We start from the raw sequence: 23,532 nt of genomic DNA, 5'->3' as shown, positions 1-23,532 counted from the left end.
ATCTGTGTCTACTGTAGGAGCATATTTTCTAAAGTACATATGGTACATGTCTCATACTTCCGCTGATTCAAAACTGTGCCAGTGGCTACGAAAACGGTACCCAACAGTCACTGTGCTTGACAAAATCACCTTTCCAGCAATGCACAGATTATTTTATATATATTTCCGAGAAACGAAGTATACAGACTCAAACATTCATACCAGGGAACACCATCAGTAATAAGACGGACATGACGTTAATTTCACCTTAACGTCCCTGTAAGTACACCCGAGGAAAAATGTAAATTGTTTTAATGAAAAAGAGACTTTGGCTCTCGCATTAAATTATCTTGGTAACGAAATGTCCATGAACACACGGTGAAATAATGACATAACCATCAGAGTCAGCACTTCCTGAACCCAGTTCCGTCCTTTCACCAAGAGATCAAGAGACATTCATAGCTACTAGTTCTCATGTGATAGGAAACTCAGAAAGCTCAGTAAGTTAATCAGTTATATCTCTAACAACACTGCCCAGTGTGCTATAAACCTGACGATAACTGGCTCTCACTGACACTAGTTCCTGCCTTGAATCCTGTGAACAAAATGGCAAGGACAAAATAAAACTGTTATGGAAACATTACCGTAAACTGTTCACCGAGGTCAATAACAGCATCAATTACAAGGAGATTCAGCTGCTGCCGTATTGAGAGATACAGGCACGACATGCCGCAATCCATGCACGTCTCTGCGTGACGACATTTTCCTTAGGAGCTACTTTTGCTATTCGCTGCCTTAAAGAGCGTGTTCTGAGAATTACCGACAAATGTGAGTCATTAATATCCGGTTTGTCCTAACCAAGTACTGCACATCAATTTCTTTGCCCACATTAAGGTGGACTTATTACTTTTATACAACTTTTATGATTATTACCGAATGTGTTATACATTCCTTATTCACAATCGATTCTTTTGACATGATCATTCTGTTGATGAGAGATCCTTTCCAAGTACCTTTAAACAGGCTGTAATTGTTTGAATAATATTATTAACGTATTAAATGGTTATTAGCAAGGCATGTGAGAATAGTACATTACCACTGTAGCAAGTCTGACCTTCCAATCCACAAATAAGACCATCGTTTTTAAGTTGGTGGATAACTTACCTCACAATTTGTTTATCTGTAACTGTTATCAACTAACCTACGCTTGTAAGAGTAATTACACAGTGACCGAACCACGACCATACCCACACCCACCCACGCCTCTTCGAAGTGTATATACCGAAAATAACACTCTACAATCATCTGGTAACATCGATGACGAACATATATAAAATCTTTGAGGTGAAGGCAGGAATTATCCTTGCAAGTTCGTTCCATATGACCATATCTGACAAGATTTAATCATGCATGTTTGCCCATGCCGTTTATTTGTATCCAGGCCCGTGAAGATCCGGACTAGACTAGTTCTTCAGCAACCCATGCTCGCGACAAAAGGCGACTTTGCCTGTCGTCTTAGGCCTTAACGAGATCGGGTGTGCAGGCTCACTGAATTCGTTGAAACATGTCATCGGTTCCCGGTTACGCAGATCAATGTTCATGCTGTTGATCACTGGATTGTTTGATCCAGACTCGATTATTTACAGACCGCCGGCATATAGTGCCATGAGTGCAGCGTAAAACCAATCTCACTCACTAGTTTCATCCTAGTGTTATACTGTATTATTCATGTAGCTGTGTTATATATGCTTAAGTCGGTGGGCCTAATTCAGGTACTGTTCTTTACAATCCAGCCCACAAATCAGCAAGTGTCCCTCTTCCTTTGCTACAGAAGCTGGCGCATTTGAAATCGATACAGCTTTAATCTACTGAACAAAGTCGTGTTTAACAACGGATTGTGGAGTAATTACCTGAAATTTCGATGCCCGTCGAGGTAGCTATGAATCAGACTTTGCGGTAATGTGATTGCGAGATCAGACCCTTTCATTGACACATGCATTAACTACCGGTAGAAGCCAGCCATAAGAAGTTTCGGCCTTTGTTCTGGTAATGAGCTAATTTATCTGTCTTAAGTGGTAAATATTTCAAGAGGACGAAATGGAACCGTCATGTACGCTCATAATGATCTATAATCTAACCATGGTGGTCTGAAGTACGACATTGTGAAACAGTTCGAACACTTCTCATTCTCGTTGGATACTGTCTTGTAAAGTAACATCTAAATGATATCACATATGCATGGCCTAACGATGTGTGATAATATCAGTGTCGTGTGTCTGTGAGATGATATGGAAATATGATGATTACAGTCATGTTTAATGCTTCCCCTGAAAGATAGCAGGTGTGTTTTCAAGGTTCCAACATGTAGGATCTTATTGGAAAAGAATCGATAAATTTGCAAATATCGGTGTGCTTTTCCAATTGTGAGAAATTCACTGTATCGGGTTTGCCCATGTATTTATCTTTGTAAAATCTCTCGAGTGTCATTATGATGAATTTGCTCGTGTGTATGCCTGTCCCCACTGGAGTGTGTTATAGCTACATTGTTTTGATTGTTTAGTATGAAATGTGTCCCGAGACATAGCCTTCACAAAGACTTCATACCCAAATTAGTGAGTGATTGTGAGTGTATGTACTCGTAATATGAGATATGTGTCATTTTGAAAAATATTACCATGCACGTTTTATGTCTGATGAGACTACTGGTTACGAAAGTGCCTATGTACATCTGTCTGCTCAAAATTAGGACTGTTTCTTTGTGGAGAATCTGTCTATGTACATTTGTCTGCTCAAAATTAGGATTGTTTCTTTGTGAAATATACGTCCATGTACCTTTGTTCTCAATTCTCGCCACGATAATTGCAAATCTGTAAGTGCGGTGTTCAGCAACATTCAGTTACTCACTGTTGAAAAAATAGCTTCATATCGACTTTTCACACACCTACCTCCTGTCCACTATACGGAGTGACATTGTGACAGTCACACACCTTCCTCCTGTCCACTATACGGAGTGACATTGTGACAGTCACACACCTACCTCCTGTCCACTATACGGAGTGACATTGTGACAGTCACACACCTACCTCCTGTCCACTATACGGAGTGACACTGTGACAGTCACGCGCCTTCCTCCTGTCCACTATACGGAGTGACATTGTGACAGTCACACACCTTCCTCCTGTCCACTATACGGAGTGACATCGTGACAGTCACACACCTTCATCCTGTCCACTATACGGTGTGACATTGTCACAGTCACACACCTCCCCCGCTGTCCACTATATGGAATGACATTGTGACAGTCAGACACCTACCTCTTGTCCACTATACGGAGTGACATTGTGACAGTCACACACCTTCCTCCTGTCCACTATACGGAGTGACATTGTGACAGTCACGCGCCTTCCTCCTGTCCACTATACGGAGTGACATTATGACAGTCACACACCTTCCTCCTGTCCACTATACGGAGTGACATTGTGACAGTCACACACCTACCTCCTGTCCACTATACGGAGTAACATTGTCACAGTCACACACCTACCTCTTGTCCACTATACGGAGTGACATTGTCACAGTCACACACCTTCATCCTGTCCACTATACGGAGTGACATTGTGACAGTCACGCGCCTTCCTCCTGTCCACTATACGGAGTGACATTATGACAGTCACACACCTTCCTCCTGTCCACTATACGGAGTGACATTGTGACAGTCACACACCTACCTCCTGTCCACTATACGGAGTGACATTGTCACAGTCACACACCTACCTCCTGTCCACTATACGGAGTGACATTATGACAGTCACACACCTACCTCCTGTCCACTATACGGAGTGACATTGTGACAGTCGCACACCTACTTCCTGTCCACTATACGGAGTGACAATGTGACAGTCACACACCTACCTCCTGTCCACTATACGGAGTGACATTGTGACAGTCACACACCTTCCTCCTGTCCACTATACGGAGTGGCATTGTCACAGTCACGAGCCTTCCTCCTGTCCACTATACGGAGTGGCACTGTGACAGTCACACACCTACCTCCTGTCCACTATGCGGAGTGGCACTGTGACAGTCACACACCTACCTCCTGTCCACTATACGGAGTGGCACTGTGACAGTCACGTGCCTTTCCCCGAACTCTCCAGTATGATGAAGAGAAGAGAGTCTCTATAGTTTTGCTTTTTTAACGATTTGGCCATTAGCCTTTCTAGAATGAGTTGTGTCACGTTGTGAACTGACAGCCACCCATCCATGTATTCAGTGAGGGTATGTTTGGTGATGATACATTCTGTGCAGAAATACTGTCAATGATATTTTCACTGACAGACTGATGCATTTCCTCATGTTGATTCACCGATTTTAGGAATATATCGTTGTAATGTAACTGTCGCTAACCTCTATGTCAGAGGGCAAACCTGGCGAAGCGCGTGACGCTGTCGATTGATAGTTCTACTGATTATGAGATGATGATGAAGGACGGGGATGATTTTTATCGCCTTTCCATTTCATTCTACATGTCCAGTATTTGTTTAAGCTGATATATCCAATTACACATAACCACAGATGTCTATATTCACGTATTTATCTTTCTGGCTGAAAGGAAACCATGACATTTTATATATCCAGAGTCGAGCGCAAGAAATTAGCATTTCGATTTATGGCTGCGGATCGCCATTTGGGAGCAATGCCCTATGTCAGTGGTACAACAGGTACCACATTTTAATTTTTCATGATGTGTATACTGACTGGGTTATTATGCGAGAACAATATCGATTGTATGAATTGTACCTCTCAATATCGAATAACGATAAAACGATGACACACTTACCTTGCCCCTGGTCGTTCTCGTAAGCCAGTATTTCTGTTCCAACAATTTAATAAATTCCCAAACTATCACATGTCTTCACTGGTTGCCAGAATACGTCTCAATTTGTCCATCTCGTCCAACCAAATATTGTCGTCTGCTTCGAGAGCCCCCAAAGAAAACTGTCAAAGGAAGCAGACGACATCTGACGAAGGCAGGGCTCCACTATGCGATCGATCGTGGAATGAAAACACTACTTTCAGTGACATGACGTAAACAGCAGGCTATATTGCGCATGTAGTTCTTGGGGAATAACGAAATTTAACAAGGGCACCCGTGCAAGGGGAATCTATTCTCCAGCAGAAAAGTGTGGCTTAATAAGCATGTGACTGGACAACGTCCACTCAGGTAGGAAGGCCAGCGACGGGAAGTTCGCTTAATAACACCAGTTGATGAACGTGGTCATGTGGATTGTGATCATTGGCTATAAAAGAATTCTCCGATGCTACGCCTGTGTTATACAAGGATAGACCTTACGAAATTATTTCCATTAAAATCGTCCCTTCCTAAACAACATTTCATAGCACAGGTTACAAACAAAGCACTACGCCCTTAGCTATCAACTAATTACCACTATCCAAAGGCTGACATTAAGTTTCACCTGTTAAGACTTACTCCCAAGGCACCGCCATGCTTGTTGTTTATAAAATGATTACCAGTATTTTTAGATCTGTGCGCTTATTTAAGCTGGTGATCATTTTATAAATTGTATCAATAAATAAATAAATCATTTTATAAATGACCTGTCTAAATTAAATGATTGGAATCTTGTATCTTGCTGTTTTTCCCGTAGGTATTGTCTGAGCAAAGTCGCCGCTATGTAATTCCCCTTCTTAATATTCACAGGGACTACATTTGAACGTTTTGTAAAAAATTATTCATTGGAATGCGAGGCAAATCTTTTCGTAGTCATCGCTAGATATGGCGGACGACAGATGAAAAGCAGATTTAGAGATGTCTCCCTGTTTCCGTGCATCATGCGTGATGCAATGTTATTCCAGATAACAACCGAATGAGTTGGTATTGGCAGCGGGGTGTACTGCAATACACCTCGCTTGTACACTGGGCGCAATAAAATAATAGATGCGCGCTCAGCCAATCAGACATTTATGTGTGAGGTAAGATAAACATACATGTTGTTTATATGTCACATTAACGTTTGCCTTTGTTTCCGTGGTATATGTGAGTTAAATAGAATATAGTAGTCTGAAAAGTAAAGTAAGTTTGTCACAGTATAATAGCGTACGGCGCGGACATACGAAGACATAACTGAGAAAGGATTATAAACGATGTGCTTATTCCTCACAAGGTGTACAAGAGTGTCTTTCTAAGGGTAATTATTAACAAAAAACGTGTTATTAACGATTAACGTGTGAACACACGTGGCAACATGTTTGATCCTAGCCCAATCAGCATCCAAGTTCGGTCGTTCGCAACCAATTAGTATGGCCAGGGTGGGTTCTGAAGTTAACAAAGGCAGGAAGCAATGGAGCCTACACTAGCCAGCCCTCTGATGAGGTGAATGAGAACATATATCAAAATTAAAATGAAGTTTGGCCACTTCGACCAGCACACCTTTCAACAAGAACTCTCGACTATTTACAGTGAGAGTGCAAAATATATCACCACTATATACGAGAACGCCTACACGACTATGCAAAGGGCTATTCTCACTCGCTTCCTGTATGCCAGTCAGTGATGATTAAATAAAGCAAAACATAGACTATCCCGAAAAAGACGTATACTACCTGTTTCACTTCATTGATGGGGGAATTCCTGTACATGTTCTACAGACTGAAGTGTTCAGCGAAACAAGCACAAGTGACAACTCCACGACACGGCAAATAAGACATTAGCACCAGTGAAACTAACATGAGATGGTGGCAAAATACAGAAGATGCAGTAAAAGATTCAGACACTCAACATTTAGTCCTTAGACACATAACGTAGCTAAGGCAATGCATCTCTAAGACACTGACATTATGTCCAATGGAGTCTGAATCATAGAAAAACAGCTACATTAAATCAAGGCACAGCGAACGTCTGAAGGGAAGCACAGAGATTGAAAATTAACACTCCCAAAGAACAACTTTGTGGGCTCGGAAAACAGACGAGCGGAGGTAAGGGCGAAAGAAAAGCTTCACAATCTGGAACTCCGTCCGTACAAAACAAAAAAAAATAAAAAAATAAATGAGTTTGAACATGAACGTTTGCGATTAAACTTATCTATTAATTCTAATCTCTAGGCAACAATGAAAAAAACTAGAAGGAATATCCTTTGAAATCCTCTTATGCTGATGCCGGAAACTCAACTACAACGTGTCCTACATATGACCATGTCACCAAATACTTACACAGCAGTTACATGACAATACAGAAAACACAGTGCCCAATATATATCCCAGCTAGGACAAACACGGTATTCGCTCCCAAGCCATTGTACCAGATGATATTTCTCAGAAAGAGAGTGAAATAGTATAACTCTGATAATCACTGATGCAGTGGTTATATCTGATGAAAGTACCATTCCATTTTTTCCATCAATTCACATATGTAAATCCCTACTGGAAGGAAAATGGTTTGCATAATATTCATTACGAAATGAGAGGTGCCGGACAATTTTGGTCTGCTGATGGTTGAAGCTTGAAAACGTAATTCTGCAGCATATGTTGAATATACCACTGAGTTCAGGCGTTTACATAGGATGGCTAAAATATCATGCAGGCCGTTTGTAAATGAAGGGGGAAATGAATTAGCAAATGTATGTGAAAAATATATTAATACTTTCATAAAACTGTCAGGAAAAATCGTCAAAATGCATAATAGAGTCATCTCCGTTACTGCGATCAAACGGAACTTACTACTTATGGCATATACAAACTCTAGGGCGCCTACAATGCCGACCCTTCTCAAGCCATACTACCCTGAAATTCTTAATGATCATTCCAAACGTCACATAAGCAAAGTCTCACGGCAACCAAGGACAATAAAGATGATCAAACTGATACAGATGAAAATGAAACAGATGTAGAAAACTATCGCGCAATACTGGAGAAATCACAATACAACCACGGGGGGTGACAAAATAAAAGCCTAGGTCCAGATAACGTATGCAATGCAATGTAAACTTGTTGTTTGAAATCTGCAGCCTTCTAAAGAAATTGTCATTCTATCTAATATTATTTTCAAAGCGGGTATCTTCCAAAGAACTATTAACTTGGAATGGCAATCTCTGTACTAAAAGGTGTAAAAGACAAATCAGATCCAAAATACTCTACGGTAATTATTGTAACATCATCTAATGGGGAATCACTTTAAAAAGTCATTTTACATAGCTTTGAACAATGGTGAGAGATAAATTATCAATCCATCCCAAACCCTCGGATATCAAGGAAATCACCCGTCTTCGTAGAATAGTCACTGAGAGAGCACCTTGTTCACTATGAACACAATGTGACATTTCACTACAGTAAGTGACATCCACATTGTCCCCTGGAAGCCTAGATCATGTAGCTTTACAGAGATTCCAACATGTGGATACTACATACAATTCAACATATAAGACTGTCCTGCTGGAAACCAAACAAAACGTAGGTATATATAGATTTATATTTTATTTCTAAATAACAAAACATATAATCAAAACACAATCATAGCACAGCATTACAACACGTCCAGTTTCAGTGTTCTCTGAAATTTCTCACCCAACAACCAGGTTCGGCTTGTCATCTGTCTGAAATATGAAGACAAGTGTAAGTACCACAATGAGTACCACTCTATAACTGAGTTAGTAAGTTATAGCTGGGTGTACAACCGCCTATATAACCAACAGTATTGACATTTCTCGACAAGCCAGCGTCATGCCTGTCTGACCTCGGTGTCATAATAGGGGCTATTGGAAGTACAATTATGTCCCTTGGACCACACAGGATACTACTAGTACATATTAATTAGTCTTAGTCAGTAAGGACAGTGACACCGCTTCGTATCAAGCTTGGGAAATGTCGAAAATAACTGTGAAAGGAGGGCAGAAATAGTGGGCATTTCTGGATTTCATTGCCAGAAGCACCAGGATACGTTTTCTTCACACAAGTTCCAGCGAGTAAATGTCTGTGGTGGATTACTTGCTGATGATCCGAATCGCTGCTGTACGTAGAAGATAAATAAATAAATGGATTGCATCAGACTCAACTGAGGGGCCTGATTCGGGGTTACAAGTCCCTTGTCTGTGCAATTTAGGGCCGTTAGTCGGTTGTCATTATTAGTGTTTAGTGAAACACTTAGAGGGAACATTGTTATATCTGGGATCAAGCCATTTACCAGCTTTAGTGCGGTAAAAACAGTATGTAGAATTTGAATTAATGGTCAGTATTTCTAGTGGCATTCCAAGTGACTGTTTTACAACAATACTGGACTCACATTTACGTTAGATATTTTGGCTTTTTGCGGTAAACGGTTTCATCTCACTTGTTTCATTTTGGGGTTTGGGGTTTCATTTCTATTTTAGAAACTAACCATGGGACATGGGTAGGGGAGGTAAATCTATATTACCCATAACCACCACTCAGGTTTAATATGGGTCATGGAGATTTACCATTCCTTTCAAACTTTAGGGTTTATGTGTGAGTATTTTTCTAAAACATTTTGATTTGTACATTAGACTTAGTTGCGCAGCCAGTACAATAAGCAAACAATAATCAAGGGCGGGTAATTTGAGATTGCGAAACGGTAATGGATCGAGCAGGTTTACCGCCGAGAAACGTGCCCTGAAGATACAGAGGTAGAGAGGATGCTCTGCTTGCATCAGTTGGCATGTTTCAAACAGGGATGAAAACACTGGAATTCATCACACTATCGTTATTTCATGATGTTTTGAAAGTTCTGTGACCTTTGTTACACACGGCACAGTGGAGAAATGCCAGTTTGAGTCTATATTCCGTCACTATCCCGCGATGGAATGTTGTCATCACACACTACAACAAGGAATTGAGTTTTGTGTCATCTTGGGATTGGATGCTCGGTCACTGAAGTTCAAAGGAAGCCTATTCCCGTTGTGTCCTCAGATTGGGTCATGTAGGCCAAGTCATCTAATGCGCAGGAATTCGCTGTGCAAAGTTCTGTCTGAAACCAACGATTGAGGGTTCGAATCCCGATTCGCTCCGATTATGTTTCCTGGTTTGTCAGCACCATACCTGTGTCTGTTGGTTTTACAATTCAGCAAATGTCCAGAAACGCCATCACTTTGAGATTTCGATTGGTATAAAACTAACATGCAGTGACTGGTATGTCGTTCAGCTTCACCTGGGCTACTCTACACATGCATGACCCGGTGGGTCAGTTGGCACAAGCTATACCTCACCGACCCTGTCGAGATTTCTTTTGACCGATAATATGTGACACACAAAAAACGTAGACGGTTCAGCAGTAGGAAGTGGTGACATAGTTAATCACATCACAATACAAGTACCAGTTGGTCCAGTGTGCCTCGCCATTGAATACAGAGTTTTGCCAGCTCCCACACCTATGATTATTTCTGTGGACACATGATAGCACACTGTCTAGCTACTCGAAATTGTTTGGGAAAATGCTATGCAGTAACTAACAGACTCGTCACTAACAGACTCGTATTCTGTTGACTTGTATAATGTTCCAACTGAAGAACACGATTAGAAACGACATACCTTTAGTTTGACGTCATCAATGGCGAGGTCGCTCCCGTAGTGATGAAGAGCCGTTGCCGCTATTGTCAGCTAGAATGTGATAGAGGATCGCGTGTTTCAAATGTTCATTAATATCGACAAGGGTTCATGATCCTCGGTTTCTGTAAAATGACGGTCGGGAAGCATACAGGAAATGGTAGTTACAGCAAGCTGGATTGAAACCTTCCAGACACCACTCGTTTGTCTGATTACTCGAGCTGTGTCTTTTCCTACAATCTTGACATGTCACTCAGATGTGTCATCTTATATATATTCTGGTGAGAAAAGGCAGTGTATGATATTTTCATAACTGGATTGGAACATCCCATGCACTATGTGTGTGTATGCTGCTATTCAGATGACTTACTCTGTATGTTCCCAGGGGCAGTGCTACTTGTCCTTCTAACCACTCTGGTCCCTGTCTTCCGGCTAGTCTCCACAGTGTGGTCACAGTGCCATCTGCTGCCAGTTTCTGGACACATAGGGATCCAATGTTGGCGCCATTCATGTAATACCAAAAGGTCAAGGATGAAGTTGTTTTGATATCGAGGTCATGTGTCACGAGAACAGCAGTCCAAGTACTGTTCTCGACGAGGCGACCATCAAGAAACATGAAGTAGCCATCTGCAATGTGAAGAGTCATCATCTCATCAACAGTCCAGTGTGTCTATTTGTTATTAAGGGCCAGTGCTTTCCCTGCTACATAAAGGCGGTGAACGTCTAGACCAGAAAATCAAGTGATTTACGTCATGAGCTTCCATCTGCGCAACCTAGATGCAACAGTCAGTTTGCCTGACAGCCTGATTCCGCTCGTCGCCATTTTCGACAAACTCTGGTCCAGTAATACGATGCGTGGCTGAGTAGATTTAGTCTAGTAAGATAATATAAGACATAGTGCGTTCTGTTACGTCGGTGCTGCAAGCAATGTTTCATTTTATCTTTTTTGAACGTATCTGTGAGGGGGATATCTCCCCAAATCCAGATATATATACACACAGAGCTTGTTTTCTGGTTTACTAGCAGTGTCTGTTTGCAGAATTTCACCAGGGCAGATGGTTTCAGTGTTGATATATCGGCCTTTCTCGCATGTGTGTTTGAGCCGTCAATTCACAGTGGATCTAATAAGCACACCCGTATTACACACTCCACCAGGATGATATGGCCATGAGCAATCAGTATCAGGCATGGGTGGAATCAAATTGGACTTAAATAGTGCTTGGTATGCGCAGATGTTCGGCTGACTACCCCCTGACTATCCCGTGCTTCTCCCAAACAAGGTGAGGCTGTATTGATATTATAGTACATGATCAAAAAGGTACAATATTTCATTAAACACATCATCACATGGTAATGTTCACATGATACCTCATTTTAAATCTCGACACAAATTTCAGCCTTGAGGACTTCTTACCATATGCTGATATGGGGTATGGGATGAAAATTGTCATGTAATAACTGCTAAAGTAGTATACACACGTGCAGTGGTATGATCAGCCGTTGGTCCGGAGACAAAGTCTGGCGTCGCACCGGTCCATCGCGTCCAATCCAGGTTGTCTTCCTTGTATTGGGACCATCCGCACATATCCGTCTCAAACGTGCACGTGATGGGCTTGGGTGCTGGAACATACACTAAGTCTGTCACACCTTCTCAGGCTGATTCACCCGAAAACAAAATGAAAACAGTAGTGAGATAAAAACTCAAAAAGTGGAACATGCGTTCATCAATATATTTTACATGTAGTATACGTTACACAGCACGTCTTTCAACTATGTAGTGAAATATATCCCGGTGGAATTCCTGTTTAGCACATGCCCTCAGCTACCATGTTCAGCTGTTCGTCGGAAGAGGTGATAATTGGTCAGAGTCGTTCACAAAGCAACCTTTCCTTAGGTTAACCTTAACTCCCATTTATTACCTTAGTGACTTACGATCACCTAAGTGCTTTGTGAAAGGAGCCCCTGGTTGACGTGGTACGTTCCTCGTACCGGTCACCAGATTGTGTGTTCAAAACTCCACTCTACACAGACCATCGTCTGAAAGCAGGCTTAATGCATATGCTTGGTGAGGTGTTCCTGCATCGCTTTTACAGGAACTTGCATCGGCAAAATGTAAGACAGAGACAACCAAACCTCGGCATTTCCACCACTTTTCATGCAGGACAACGATCACCCATATGATGTACGGGCTTTGATTTAGTGGTCTGTCGCATAGTGCATGACGTCACTTCCTTGTTCGGCAGGTAGCACAAACAGGTATGAAACATCTGGTACGAGCAATCCAACAAGCACAACCACCAGTTCCCAAAGTTCACAAACTGTACAGAATTTGTCACGGAAGAAATCATGTTTGAATTTAGTACAATTTCAGTGTGGAAAGGGAAAGAGGAAGTGTGGTGAAATAAACCACAAGCTTCAATATCTGCATTATGTAACTACATTAACCTTATTTTAGGAAAGGTTTCATATATATTGAACCAGAAAAGAAACGTCGCATTTCAAAACCATGCAAAAGTTTGTTCTTACAAAATGGTGTTTGTATCATGATTATATCGTTTTGTAATTACGAACATCAGCTTGTTTTCTGATGAAAAAGCATATCGACCAAACGCACCTTAAAAGGCAGACGTGGTGAAAGGTTCCGTATGACATTCGTGAAAATGAAAACGCACGTGCATATTGTGACAAACCTAGCAAAGAATGCGAGTTCCAAACTCGCCCGAAATCATGTTTGTTTTGACGCCATGGCACAAGTTACGAGAGATCAAAGGAACCACGTCATCGGATGATTGCCACACTGCCGATCATTTCAATGGTCATGTTAGGACAATCTCAGTAACTTTCAGTAACATCAAGACGTCAGGACTGGTGAGGTTGTGTGCAACCATCTGCAAGATCGCTTGGCTAGAACGGCGGAAACAGCGCGGCAGACCATTGAGACTCACAACAGACCCATCAGTGACGAGAGATTGCGTCGACCTTTCCGCGTAAGAAGCCTCTGCTGTCACAGACCATATCGTAGTCCTGTCCTCACCTCTCACCATCGCCCAAATCGACTTCAGTGGGCAACGAAGCATCGAAATGGGCATTATCGACAATGGAGAAATGTGCCTTATGAAAGCCGATATTGTGTTTCGACAGTCGATGGCAGAGTGAGGGTATGGTGAAGGCATGAGAACTGTTTTCCAATGAGATACTCCTGGTCAAAACAAAATGGTGTGGAGTGCAATCGGTCTTACGATTGCACTCCATTTAGTTTACACCGCATTGTGGTCCAGGCTGAGCAAATGACGTGACCGCTGCTCGCTATATTGACCAAGTCATAAGACCCCCACGTTGTACCACATTTCTGCGATTACAGAAATCAAGGCTCGATAAGGCTTACAAGATAAGGCTCGTGTCGTCACTGTCAGAGCATCATTCGACTTCTTATCCAACAAGGCATCCAAACCCTACAATAACTTGCTCTCAGGATATATCTGATGGAACACATTTGAGACGAGATTCAAAGAAGATTGAATGATCACCAACCAAGGCCGACAACTGCGGCGGCGTATGAATCCAAGAGCCAATGGCCCTCATTAACCGGCTAATTCATTGCATGTACAGTTTATGCAACACTTTCATAAATGCCCATGAAGGCCACACACAATACTCACTTAAGGCTATCTCAATGATACCATTTTGGGTGATATTGTGTGACCTCTAAATCTGATTCCCGAAAATGTGTTAACCATAACTGTCAAGTTTGAGCTCAATCCTCCGTTTTGTTTTTTACTCAGAGTGAATTAAAATGTGTGCTTCAGGAAACCGCTCTCCCTGAGACATTTCTTTCGAGGCAGAATGACAATTTTAGGGGATAGCGCTTAACTCCTGTCGTGATCTCTATAGGGAGACGTTTCATGCATGAAGTGTGGATAGGTTAGTAAATAGTATTTTCAAGATACCTGTTGTAGGTAATGTTGGAGTTGTTGTTGTCGGCGCCGGTGACGTTGTGATGGGAAAGACTGTAACAACCGAACAAAATGTTAGAAAGTACTTCTTATGTTTTCGGACAGCGGAGGAATTAAACATCTAACACTTGCCAACCGGTGTACAAAAGAGGGGATGCCTGTAATTATTTGGTGCAATAACCTAACCGTTTTTTTCCTATTCGTCTCCTTGAGATCAATGATATTTAAATGAACATTTGTTAAAGAGTATATTTAAATTAATTTTATTCAGCGTAATTAGTCGATATTGTCCTATCACGCATTTTTTACAATACACACTCTCCTTTATTCCTTTTGGGTTGGAAACTGGATCATACAAGTGCATTAATCATTATGCGTGTTTGTTACGTGATAGAACATAGCAATGTAAACCAGTTATAGTAAAACAATTGTGTACGTGTGTTGCTTCTTACCTTCAAACACAGAGGCTACGATGTCGTCGATTGCAATGTCACTACCGTAGTGGAGCTTGGCTGTTGCCTCAATCACGACCTTGCACCAGAAACATACAAAACCACGTTAACATAATAGTAAAATACTTGCCATCGAGAAGACATTGTTTCATACAAACACATGAATTACAAATACACCACACTGTGCATCATGAAAAATATACCTATAAAGTTCTATCTTTAGGATGAGGCGTTTTTATCACTGGAAGAAAATCGTTCCACAATAGGTTAGCATATGGCACATTTCAAACTTTTCTGGTGGACTAAAGCTAATGAGGTGACAGTGAGAGAATGGTCAAAATGAAATTCATGCAGTCAGTAACATGTATGTCCACCATGAGCATCGACGCATTCTTGACAGCTGGGCCTCATAGAGCAAATCATGCGTGGAATGCCATTCCATATCTGTGCAGGCACCTGTCGGTGTTCCTGAAGCATGACTTGCGGATTCTCAATCTCATCTTCACTTCGTCAAAGACATATCTGGTGATTTAGCGGGCTGGGAAAGGACGTTAACATTGTTCTGCGCCAAGAACTGCTAAACCATCCTGGCGATGACCAGCTGGAGGATCATTCTGCTGGAGAAACGGTATGACGACTGGATTAACAATTTCGTCTCTGTACCTGAGACCTGTTAAACTTTCACTGATGGCAAGCAAAGGTGTACGTCCAGCACCCCACCCCTAAAACATCACTCCACTGCCAGCAAAACGGTCGACCTCAAGAACACAGTTCCTAACATAAAGGTCACCACGTCGCGGGTAAACATGGTTTCGGCCATCAGAGTAGCGCCGGAGGATTCTGGACACGTCAGTGAAAAGAACATGTCTTCGCTCGCGTGCTCTCCGCCGTAGATGTTGTCTGCACAAATACAGTCGTAGATGTGGGTGACGTGACGTCAAAATATGTTGTCGGGCACGTATCACGTGCGCAGCCACACAGCGTCACTGAATGGTCGTTGACGATATCCTGTTGCCACCAGGGAGTGCTCGGTTGTCAGTGTATAACAGCAGACACTTGAAGTTATTTCCATTGACCTAGAATGTGGCATAAATTATTTTCATGAATTGGGTTTACGATGGATCTCTGTAAAAATTAACAGACAAATTTGAAATCATCTCCGCTCTGTGCACACAATTTCAGTTGTTTTCCGACCATTACTTACATAATGACATCACATTTATCAACTAACGTATGGCTCAACAATGCACAATCCCATAGGTCGCCATGTTGAAAGAGTTCACGGCACAACACATACGTTGATTAAATTATTGCCATTCGATAAAAACGCAACGGAAAACTATATGTGACTGTAGGTAAGCTGATTCCTCAGAAATGTGTTAAATCTGACTTGGATCTTACGAAAATTAAATTCACGAAAATTATTTATGCTACACAAAATTAACATATAAGTCTATGGAAATATCGTCAAGTGTCCGAATACTCTGTAGAAGCAATCTTTGGCGCAGATGGGTTTTTGAATCCAACTATCGTTGCGTGACATGGTTACCGATTGACGGCCACTTCGGGGACGGCCTGGAACGACTGTGTTTTGTTGATGCCGTAATCACAAGCGGCATGTGGTGTTCCTTGGTACGTTAAACTGCGGTGCAACATTGCACTGGGGTGTTCCCTTTACCAACATACCAAGTCAGTGTCACAGAGAAATACCAATCCTCCTAAATTTTCGGTTTCGTTTTTTTTTTGGCCCTTCGACATCTAAACAATGATTTGGAAGAAAATGGTTCGAGGTGTAGGGCCACACCTTTAAAAGCACCAAAAACATACACCTGACAAGGCCATTCTTGGGTTATAGAAAGATCGTATTATAGAGAATTATTAAAATTCGTTTTAAAAATGTAAATAAATGCGTTGATCATATGACAAGTATGTTCTCACAAAGATAATACGCACTCACCCTAAACCTGCCCGGATGAATACTGACGTGACCCTGGTGCCAGTTGGGTCCCTGTCTGCCACTGACCGAGAACAGCTCTGACGAGAGCTGATCCATCCCAACTCGTAAAACCTTGAGAGTGCCAATGCCTGCGCCGTTCATGTGATACCAAAAGGTCATGTTGGAGGGGCTGTAGGCCTCTATGAAGGGCGTGGTCAGGCGAGTATACTCCCCTGGGTGTCTGGAGTCTGCTCCACGCATGTACACATAGTAGCCATCTGCATATATATGGAATGGGAAGGTCTGTGAAATACACTGACCAAGGTGTCTGTGATAAGATAATTGTTTCTTCGGGGTTGAATATTCCAGTATTTATGATGGATGGTTAAACAAATCATTGGTGCTAATGATAAAACCATTTATGCGAAAAAAAGTTATTTAATTGCACATATTACATATGCTAACTTACGGTTTCTGTTTCAGTGAACCCAAAGAATTGCCCTAGCATTTATACACAATGTTCTCCACAGCAAGGTATGTCGCTAGGTTATCAGTACGGATATACTATCTGGTCCATTTAATACTCACTTCCGGTGGTGTGGTCACCTAAAGGCCCGGATGAACGGTCGTCAGACAAACCCTTAATTCTCCTCCAATCATAATTGTCCTGGTTGTCTTGAGTCCAAGCACACGTGTCCTTCTCGAATGAGCAGGAGAGGCTTATTTTGGCTACAGAAAACGAACCGTTTTGTCAGATTATATGTGAAGTATGTTTGTCTGTCTGTGCTTTCAAAGTAATGTTTTCAGTATGACAAAACCTTGTATGCCCAACTTACGTCTTGGTGTTGTTGAAGGTGTGGTGGTAGGTGTTGTGGTCGTGGTAGTTGTTGATGTAGTAGTGGTAGGCCTTGTGATACCTGTCACTTCTGAAATTCATGAATGCATTTATACATCAATTCTTTCTTCGAAGAGCCAGGTGTGGGTTTTTCACAAGTAGAACTGCAACCTCTCAGTGTAAGCGTTAACTCAAGGGTGCCATTTCACGAAGCGCCCAGCAGTAAATACTGTAGAATTATCTATACACTAATATCGCCCAGTGAAGTATAGATCTGATCTAAGCATTCTTCTTTATCTAAGTCCATGGCGACCAATTGAACGTGTATACATGATTTCCGACAAACTGACTTCCCCATTAAGGAAATACATGAGATCGATAACTGATGCCAATCATTGAAATATGCTTGTTGTACAGAGGAGGCACATCCTGATATAAACCCATGAAGAGCTCAGTCACTCGCCTGGAGGTTCATGTGTGACGTGGATGTCGTCAACGGCGATGTCGCTGCCAATGTGGAGTCGCGCTGTTGCTTCCAACTCTACCTGAAAATAACAAATGCATCACATTTCAAATTGAATGCTGATGTCAGTAGTTTTAGATTGCCTCACTAAGTATTGCGAAATAGTTGTATGTTACACTTCAGCAGTCAACGATTATAATGGTAGTGACATTATCATATCACTTGTCCCTTGGCGTATAGTTTCATCCGGTCGGAATATTTTATATGCTGCATATAAACCATCATTAAGTAGGACATATACAAATCCGGGACACATACAAAATAACCTGTTTTAAGCACCACAATCCCCTCACACGTCTGAAACATACCCTATGGATCATACGATTCCATATCTATTTTGGTAGGGGATCATTCCTGATTTTTCACGTTTTAGTGAAAGATTTAGTATTGTTGATTGTCTTCATTTGCGGGGCGGTGGGGTAGTCTAGTGGTTAAAGCGTTCACTCGTCACAACGAAGACCCGTGTTCGATTCCCCACTTGAATAGAACGTGTTAAGCCCATGTCTGGTATCCCCGTCTGTTGTTGAAAATGTTGAAAACGGCGTAAAACCCAAGTCACTTAGACTTTTATCGACAATAATAGGTAACTCTTCGATACAATATTTATTGCCAGTGGTAGAACACAGAGAGAGAGCCATTTTGTTCAGTGTCTTTTGATTCGCCTACTTTGCAACTGGTTAATGATCAGGAACCTAGTCCATGGAGTTCAGGAGATGGTCATCAGAAAGTACGCTTAGCAATCAACACTAATCACTGAGCTGTTCACTGGCGCCAGGCCACCGAGGGTCAAGTTTTTGACCGTTATCTCCGCTTGTTATACCACGTGAACAAATTGGCACATTCTATTCAATGTTGTTTAGATCATTGGAAACATTACAACAGTTAATTGTGTCGGATGAGATATGATTTACAGTCGACATGTATAAGTCACTCTTGCCGTCGTGTCTAGCGGAAATTACGCAAACGTCAACGTACGATAATAGAACAGACTTGAAGATGGTTCTGTAATGATATGGGGAAGAATCAGGATGAATACCAGATCTCCATTGCATATTGTCCATAGAAGTCCTCTGACGGTGTTACCGAGGCACGGAAGTGGTGCCATTAATCGTGCACCGTACTGCTGCACAGCTAGTCTGCCAGTATGATATGAACAGGCAAACTCCGACAGTAAAACATCACCAGAATACAATTGCCAGTCATGAATCCTGAAATTCCCTCAATTGGGCACGTCTTAGATATTATCGGGAGACGTGCACGCCTACATCAGAGGCTCTTTGTCATGTAAAGGGCAACAGTGGGAGTGGACAAGACGTACTCCTTCCAACTATGTCACACGCTATGACCGACTGTTTGACAAATGGTGGGACAAAGTGCTACAAACGTCCCTCAAACGTTCATACAGTGACTACAAATGTGTCATTCTGTTGAGTGTCAGGTTAAACTAGTCCTTCATTGTACTCATTTGTCCTTTCCCTCACTCGATACCAATTCGTATCTCCCCAACCATGTGATAATTATGAATATTCCTCGACTTATTTCGAGAATATATGCTAATGAACACTGATTTGACGAGATTCCAGTAACTTGACAGCATGTCGGCCTCAAGAGGGAAGGAAGGACACCTTGATGCGGATTATGGACGGTTTTTTCATACTGGTGGGCACACAAACACTGGCTGCCTGGCCCACAATACAATGGTCATTATCATGGTAATCTAGGATTAGGTATCTTCTCACGCCTACCTGATACAGGCCAGGGGGCAGTTTGACTTGGGCCTGCTTCCATTCGTTACCTTGACGACCTGTCAACCGCCACAGAAGAGACCGTCCGCCGCTTGCAGGCAGCATCGACACTGACAACGTTCCTATTCCGTTACCGTTCATGTGGTACCAAAACGTGAGTGTTATAACAGACGTTACTCTTAGGAAGGGGCTGACGAGAGTGGCACGTGCGCTGGCGTCACGGGCGTCCTCGCCTCTGATATACACGTACTGCCCTCCTGTGGACGGGGATATATACATGACAAAGGGAAATAAGTATGAGTTAGTGGATCCAGTTAACTGTACCACATCATTACTTCCGTACAAATGGATATTGTGCAATCAGAAAGTGCTGGGGAAAAGTTTCCTTATCAATTATAGCATCAGGCACATTTAAGGAGGGTAGCACTGAACAACGATCCGCTGAGATGGTGTTGAATTGCTTCATCACAGCATTGCAGTTGATGCGCACTTCACTCAGCAGCAAAACATGAACGACAAGCTATCAACATATATTACTGGATTATGTAGTTACAATAAAAATGGAAGGCAGACAAAGAGGCACACAGGTAATTATTTAGAAAGAAAAATATGTAGAAATGTGTACCATTGACCTGAACCTACCATACCATTGTCTTGAACCTACCGTACCATTGTCTTGAACCTACCATACCATTGTCTTGAACCTACCGTACCATTGTCTTGAACCTACCATGCCATTATCTTCAACCTACTATACTATTGTCTTAAACATATCATGCCATAGTCTTGCACATACTATACCATTGTCTGGAATATTCCATACCACCATTGTCTTGTAAATACTACACTATCGTCTTGATAATGCCATTATCTTGTTTAACGAAACCCATTAGAGTCCAGAGAACATCAGATCGTTACATCGCTATGTACATCCGATACTCGTCACACCTTTTATCCGACCAATCAGAACGGCTCTTGCGAGATCACGAAATTGAAAGTCCGAAGGCTTGATATTTTGGAATCCTACAAACTGAGAATGGTTAACAAATGGTATTCCCGACGGCGGTTACAGTGTGTGCAACTGATTCAAGTCCGACTGTCCGTAGTCCGTGGTAGGTATAGCCATCTCAAACTGATAAACAGATCTGCAATTGTTTCTGTATATTTCACAGTTGACATTTATGCACCCGGCTTGATGCTAAATTACAAGACACTAGGTGCCGGGTCAGTGAGGAGATCCCGTTCAAGTAACTGCTTTATATCTTTGCAAAGCAGAAACAACGCCAGCGTTACAATAAGAACTTAAATGAAACTGGGCTGTCACATATAAGGTCAAGTCTGAGGCCCAAATCGCTTACTGCCAGATGTGTGGTCTTGTTTTGGACCGGAAGTGACGTCTGAGGTGGCTCCTTTCCCAATCCTCCAATCAAATTGGTCGCTCCAGCTCTGCTTCCAGCCACAGTAACCGTGATCAAAGTTGCAAGACAGAGCTGTGACTTCATGATCTACAAAATCAGCATAACAGTCTAGCAGTGTCACTACATCCTCCAATGTTGAACAAAGACAACTGAGAAACGTTAACTGTTTATGTCAAGGTGCAGAGTAATGATACAGTAAGACGCATGAGAGTTGGGTAAATGTATTCATATTTATCTATATATCAAAATTCTATCAAAGAACCTTTGCAAAGTATATTTTGATTTGAACTAATAAGTACCAAAGTATGTCTATGTGTAATGGGGGCCATTCGGGACCAACGATTGAAAACACGAGCAAAGACATACGATGACAGGCAATAGATCGAGTCACATCCGCTAACCATCGCATGTCCTGTCTTCGGCCTATACGCATGCATCTGGAACCATTTCTAGGTGGAAACTACGCTTGTGCCTCTTGATTAATTCGAGTTGAATAAAGAGGTGAAGCAAAAGAGTTTAACTGATAATCGAGAAGCCTACCTCATTATCCCTATAACAGGTGAGGTTACCAAGAAGGCTACCTACCTACTATGAACCATATTAGGAACAAGGAAACTGTGACACCGTACAAAGTCATCATCCTTGACAGAATACCTCAAGTAGATATAATATATGCAAGGATCAGACACTAACTGTGTACAAGTAGTATTCAGTCTGGAGTAGACAAGATAGCTACTGCCGATCAAAGTTTACCAGATAAACTGTAGTCCTGATACAAATCACTGTTGTCCCGTTTGTTAAACATTGACTAGGCCCGTGTATTGACATTGATAGGTCGCCAGTATTGTGATATGAAAGGGATGTTAAGTTGCTTGCATGTGGTCAGAATGTTTTATTGCGATATGTTTACATCAATCTGACAAATGTAAACCATGTTTAAGATGAATATCACATTAAGGATCAAGGTCAACCAGTTTGAAGTATTTCATTTACTTCTTTGCCATCTGCAACCATACACAGCCGACAACGACTTCTCACGTTGGAAGGAAAACAAAGGAAGAATTTGGCAAATTCAATTTCTCTTCTTGAAATGAATCCCTGGCTGTTTGTCACGAGTGAGGTTCTTCCGTTTTCCGGTTGCTGTTGAACCTGGGTGTCACGCGTGTTCCACAATTGCATTATCAGTAATATCTATGTAGAGAAATATAATCACCCCGCGTGGGGTATTTTGGAGGGCACAACACGACCAAAGTATGCTACTTAAGTGCCATGCAAGGAATCTACAGACATGACTGTCTGAAGTATGCACGCGAGGTGTCATGCAAGAAAGGCACAGACATGACTGAAGTATGTGTGTGAGGTGTCGTGAAAGCAAAACATCCACATGATTGTTTGAAGTAAGTCAGTGAGATGTCATGCATGCAAGACTTTGATTGTGCCAAGTACGTTAGTGAGGTGTGGTCAGTCATGTCAGTACCGTCTTTACAAGACATCTCACTAACATACGTTAGACAGTCATGACTAACTTTCTTTGCATGACACCTCGCGTACGAATATTCCTCAGACTGTCATTTCTCTACCTGTGATACCTCACTAACATACTTCCTTCCTTGCATGACACCTTACTCGCTGTCATCTCTGTACTTTCTATGCATGATGCCTCTCTAACAGTCTTCAGGCAGTCATGTCTGTTCCCTTCTTGCATGACACCTCGCGTACTTCAAACTGTAATTTCTGTACCTTCCTTGCATGGCATCTTACTCACATACTTCAGACAGTCATGTCTGTACCTTCTTTGTATGACACCACGCGTACATACTTCAGACAGTCATGTCTGTACCTTTCTTACATGACACCTCACTTACGTACTTCAGACAGCCATTGCGTCTTCACCATTATTGATATATCCATTTACTATGCAACCCCATGCCAAAGCATTTACTAGCTCATTAACATGACCTCTGTACTTCACACTGTGCAGGTTATCACAGAAGGGAGAGGTCATGTGACGATGCCGGTACTTCTATGTCAACTTAACTTGAATGTAGACTTGAAGTACAAAGGCGTGCATCGCAGGTCATCCGACGACTGATAAGAGATAAAACAATCGTGACCCTGA

The 23,532-nt window shown here is 42.0% G+C and overlaps 1 protein-coding gene across 1 annotated transcript; it reads right to left on the bottom strand.

The window, feature by feature from the left end:
* Nucleotides 1-8,452: 8,452 nt before the first annotated feature.
* On the bottom strand, nt 8,453-22,138 carry LOC137278115 (MAM and LDL-receptor class A domain-containing protein 1-like). The gene is made up of 13 exons (XM_067810239.1): nt 21,999-22,138; nt 21,354-21,500; nt 19,996-20,252; nt 18,191-18,272; nt 17,729-17,818; nt 17,481-17,621; nt 16,914-17,170; nt 14,957-15,035; nt 14,499-14,558; nt 12,031-12,171; nt 10,922-11,178; nt 10,537-10,605; nt 8,453-8,588 (listed from the first exon to the last, which is right to left on the bottom strand). The coding sequence occupies exons 1-13, from the start codon at nt 22,051-22,053 to the stop codon at nt 8,556-8,558; spliced, it is 1,668 nt and encodes a 555-aa protein (XP_067666340.1). The 5' UTR covers nt 22,054-22,138; the 3' UTR covers nt 8,453-8,555.
* Nucleotides 22,139-23,532: the final 1,394 nt, after the last annotated feature.

The sequence above is a fragment of the Haliotis asinina genome, chromosome 3, assembly GCF_037392515.1.
Source record: "Haliotis asinina isolate JCU_RB_2024 chromosome 3, JCU_Hal_asi_v2, whole genome shotgun sequence".
Classification (NCBI taxonomy): domain Eukaryota; kingdom Metazoa; phylum Mollusca; class Gastropoda; order Lepetellida; family Haliotidae; genus Haliotis; species Haliotis asinina.
The sequence above is the reverse complement of the archived record's forward strand: the minus strand, read 5'-3'. Positions and strand labels throughout refer to the sequence as shown.

Coding starts and splice junctions, on each gene's coding strand:
- LOC137278115 (XM_067810239.1), bottom strand. CDS start 22,053: ATGATGACTTTGTACGGTGTCACAGTTTCCTTGTTCCTAATATGGTTC. Junction 17,171..17,480: donor AGGTGACCACACCACCGGAA/GTGAGTATTAAA, acceptor ATATATATGCAG/ATGGCTACTATGTGTACATG. Junction 14,559..14,956: donor CGTAGCCTCTGTGTTTGAAG/GTAAGAAGCAAC, acceptor CGGTTGTTACAG/TCTTTCCCATCACAACGTCA.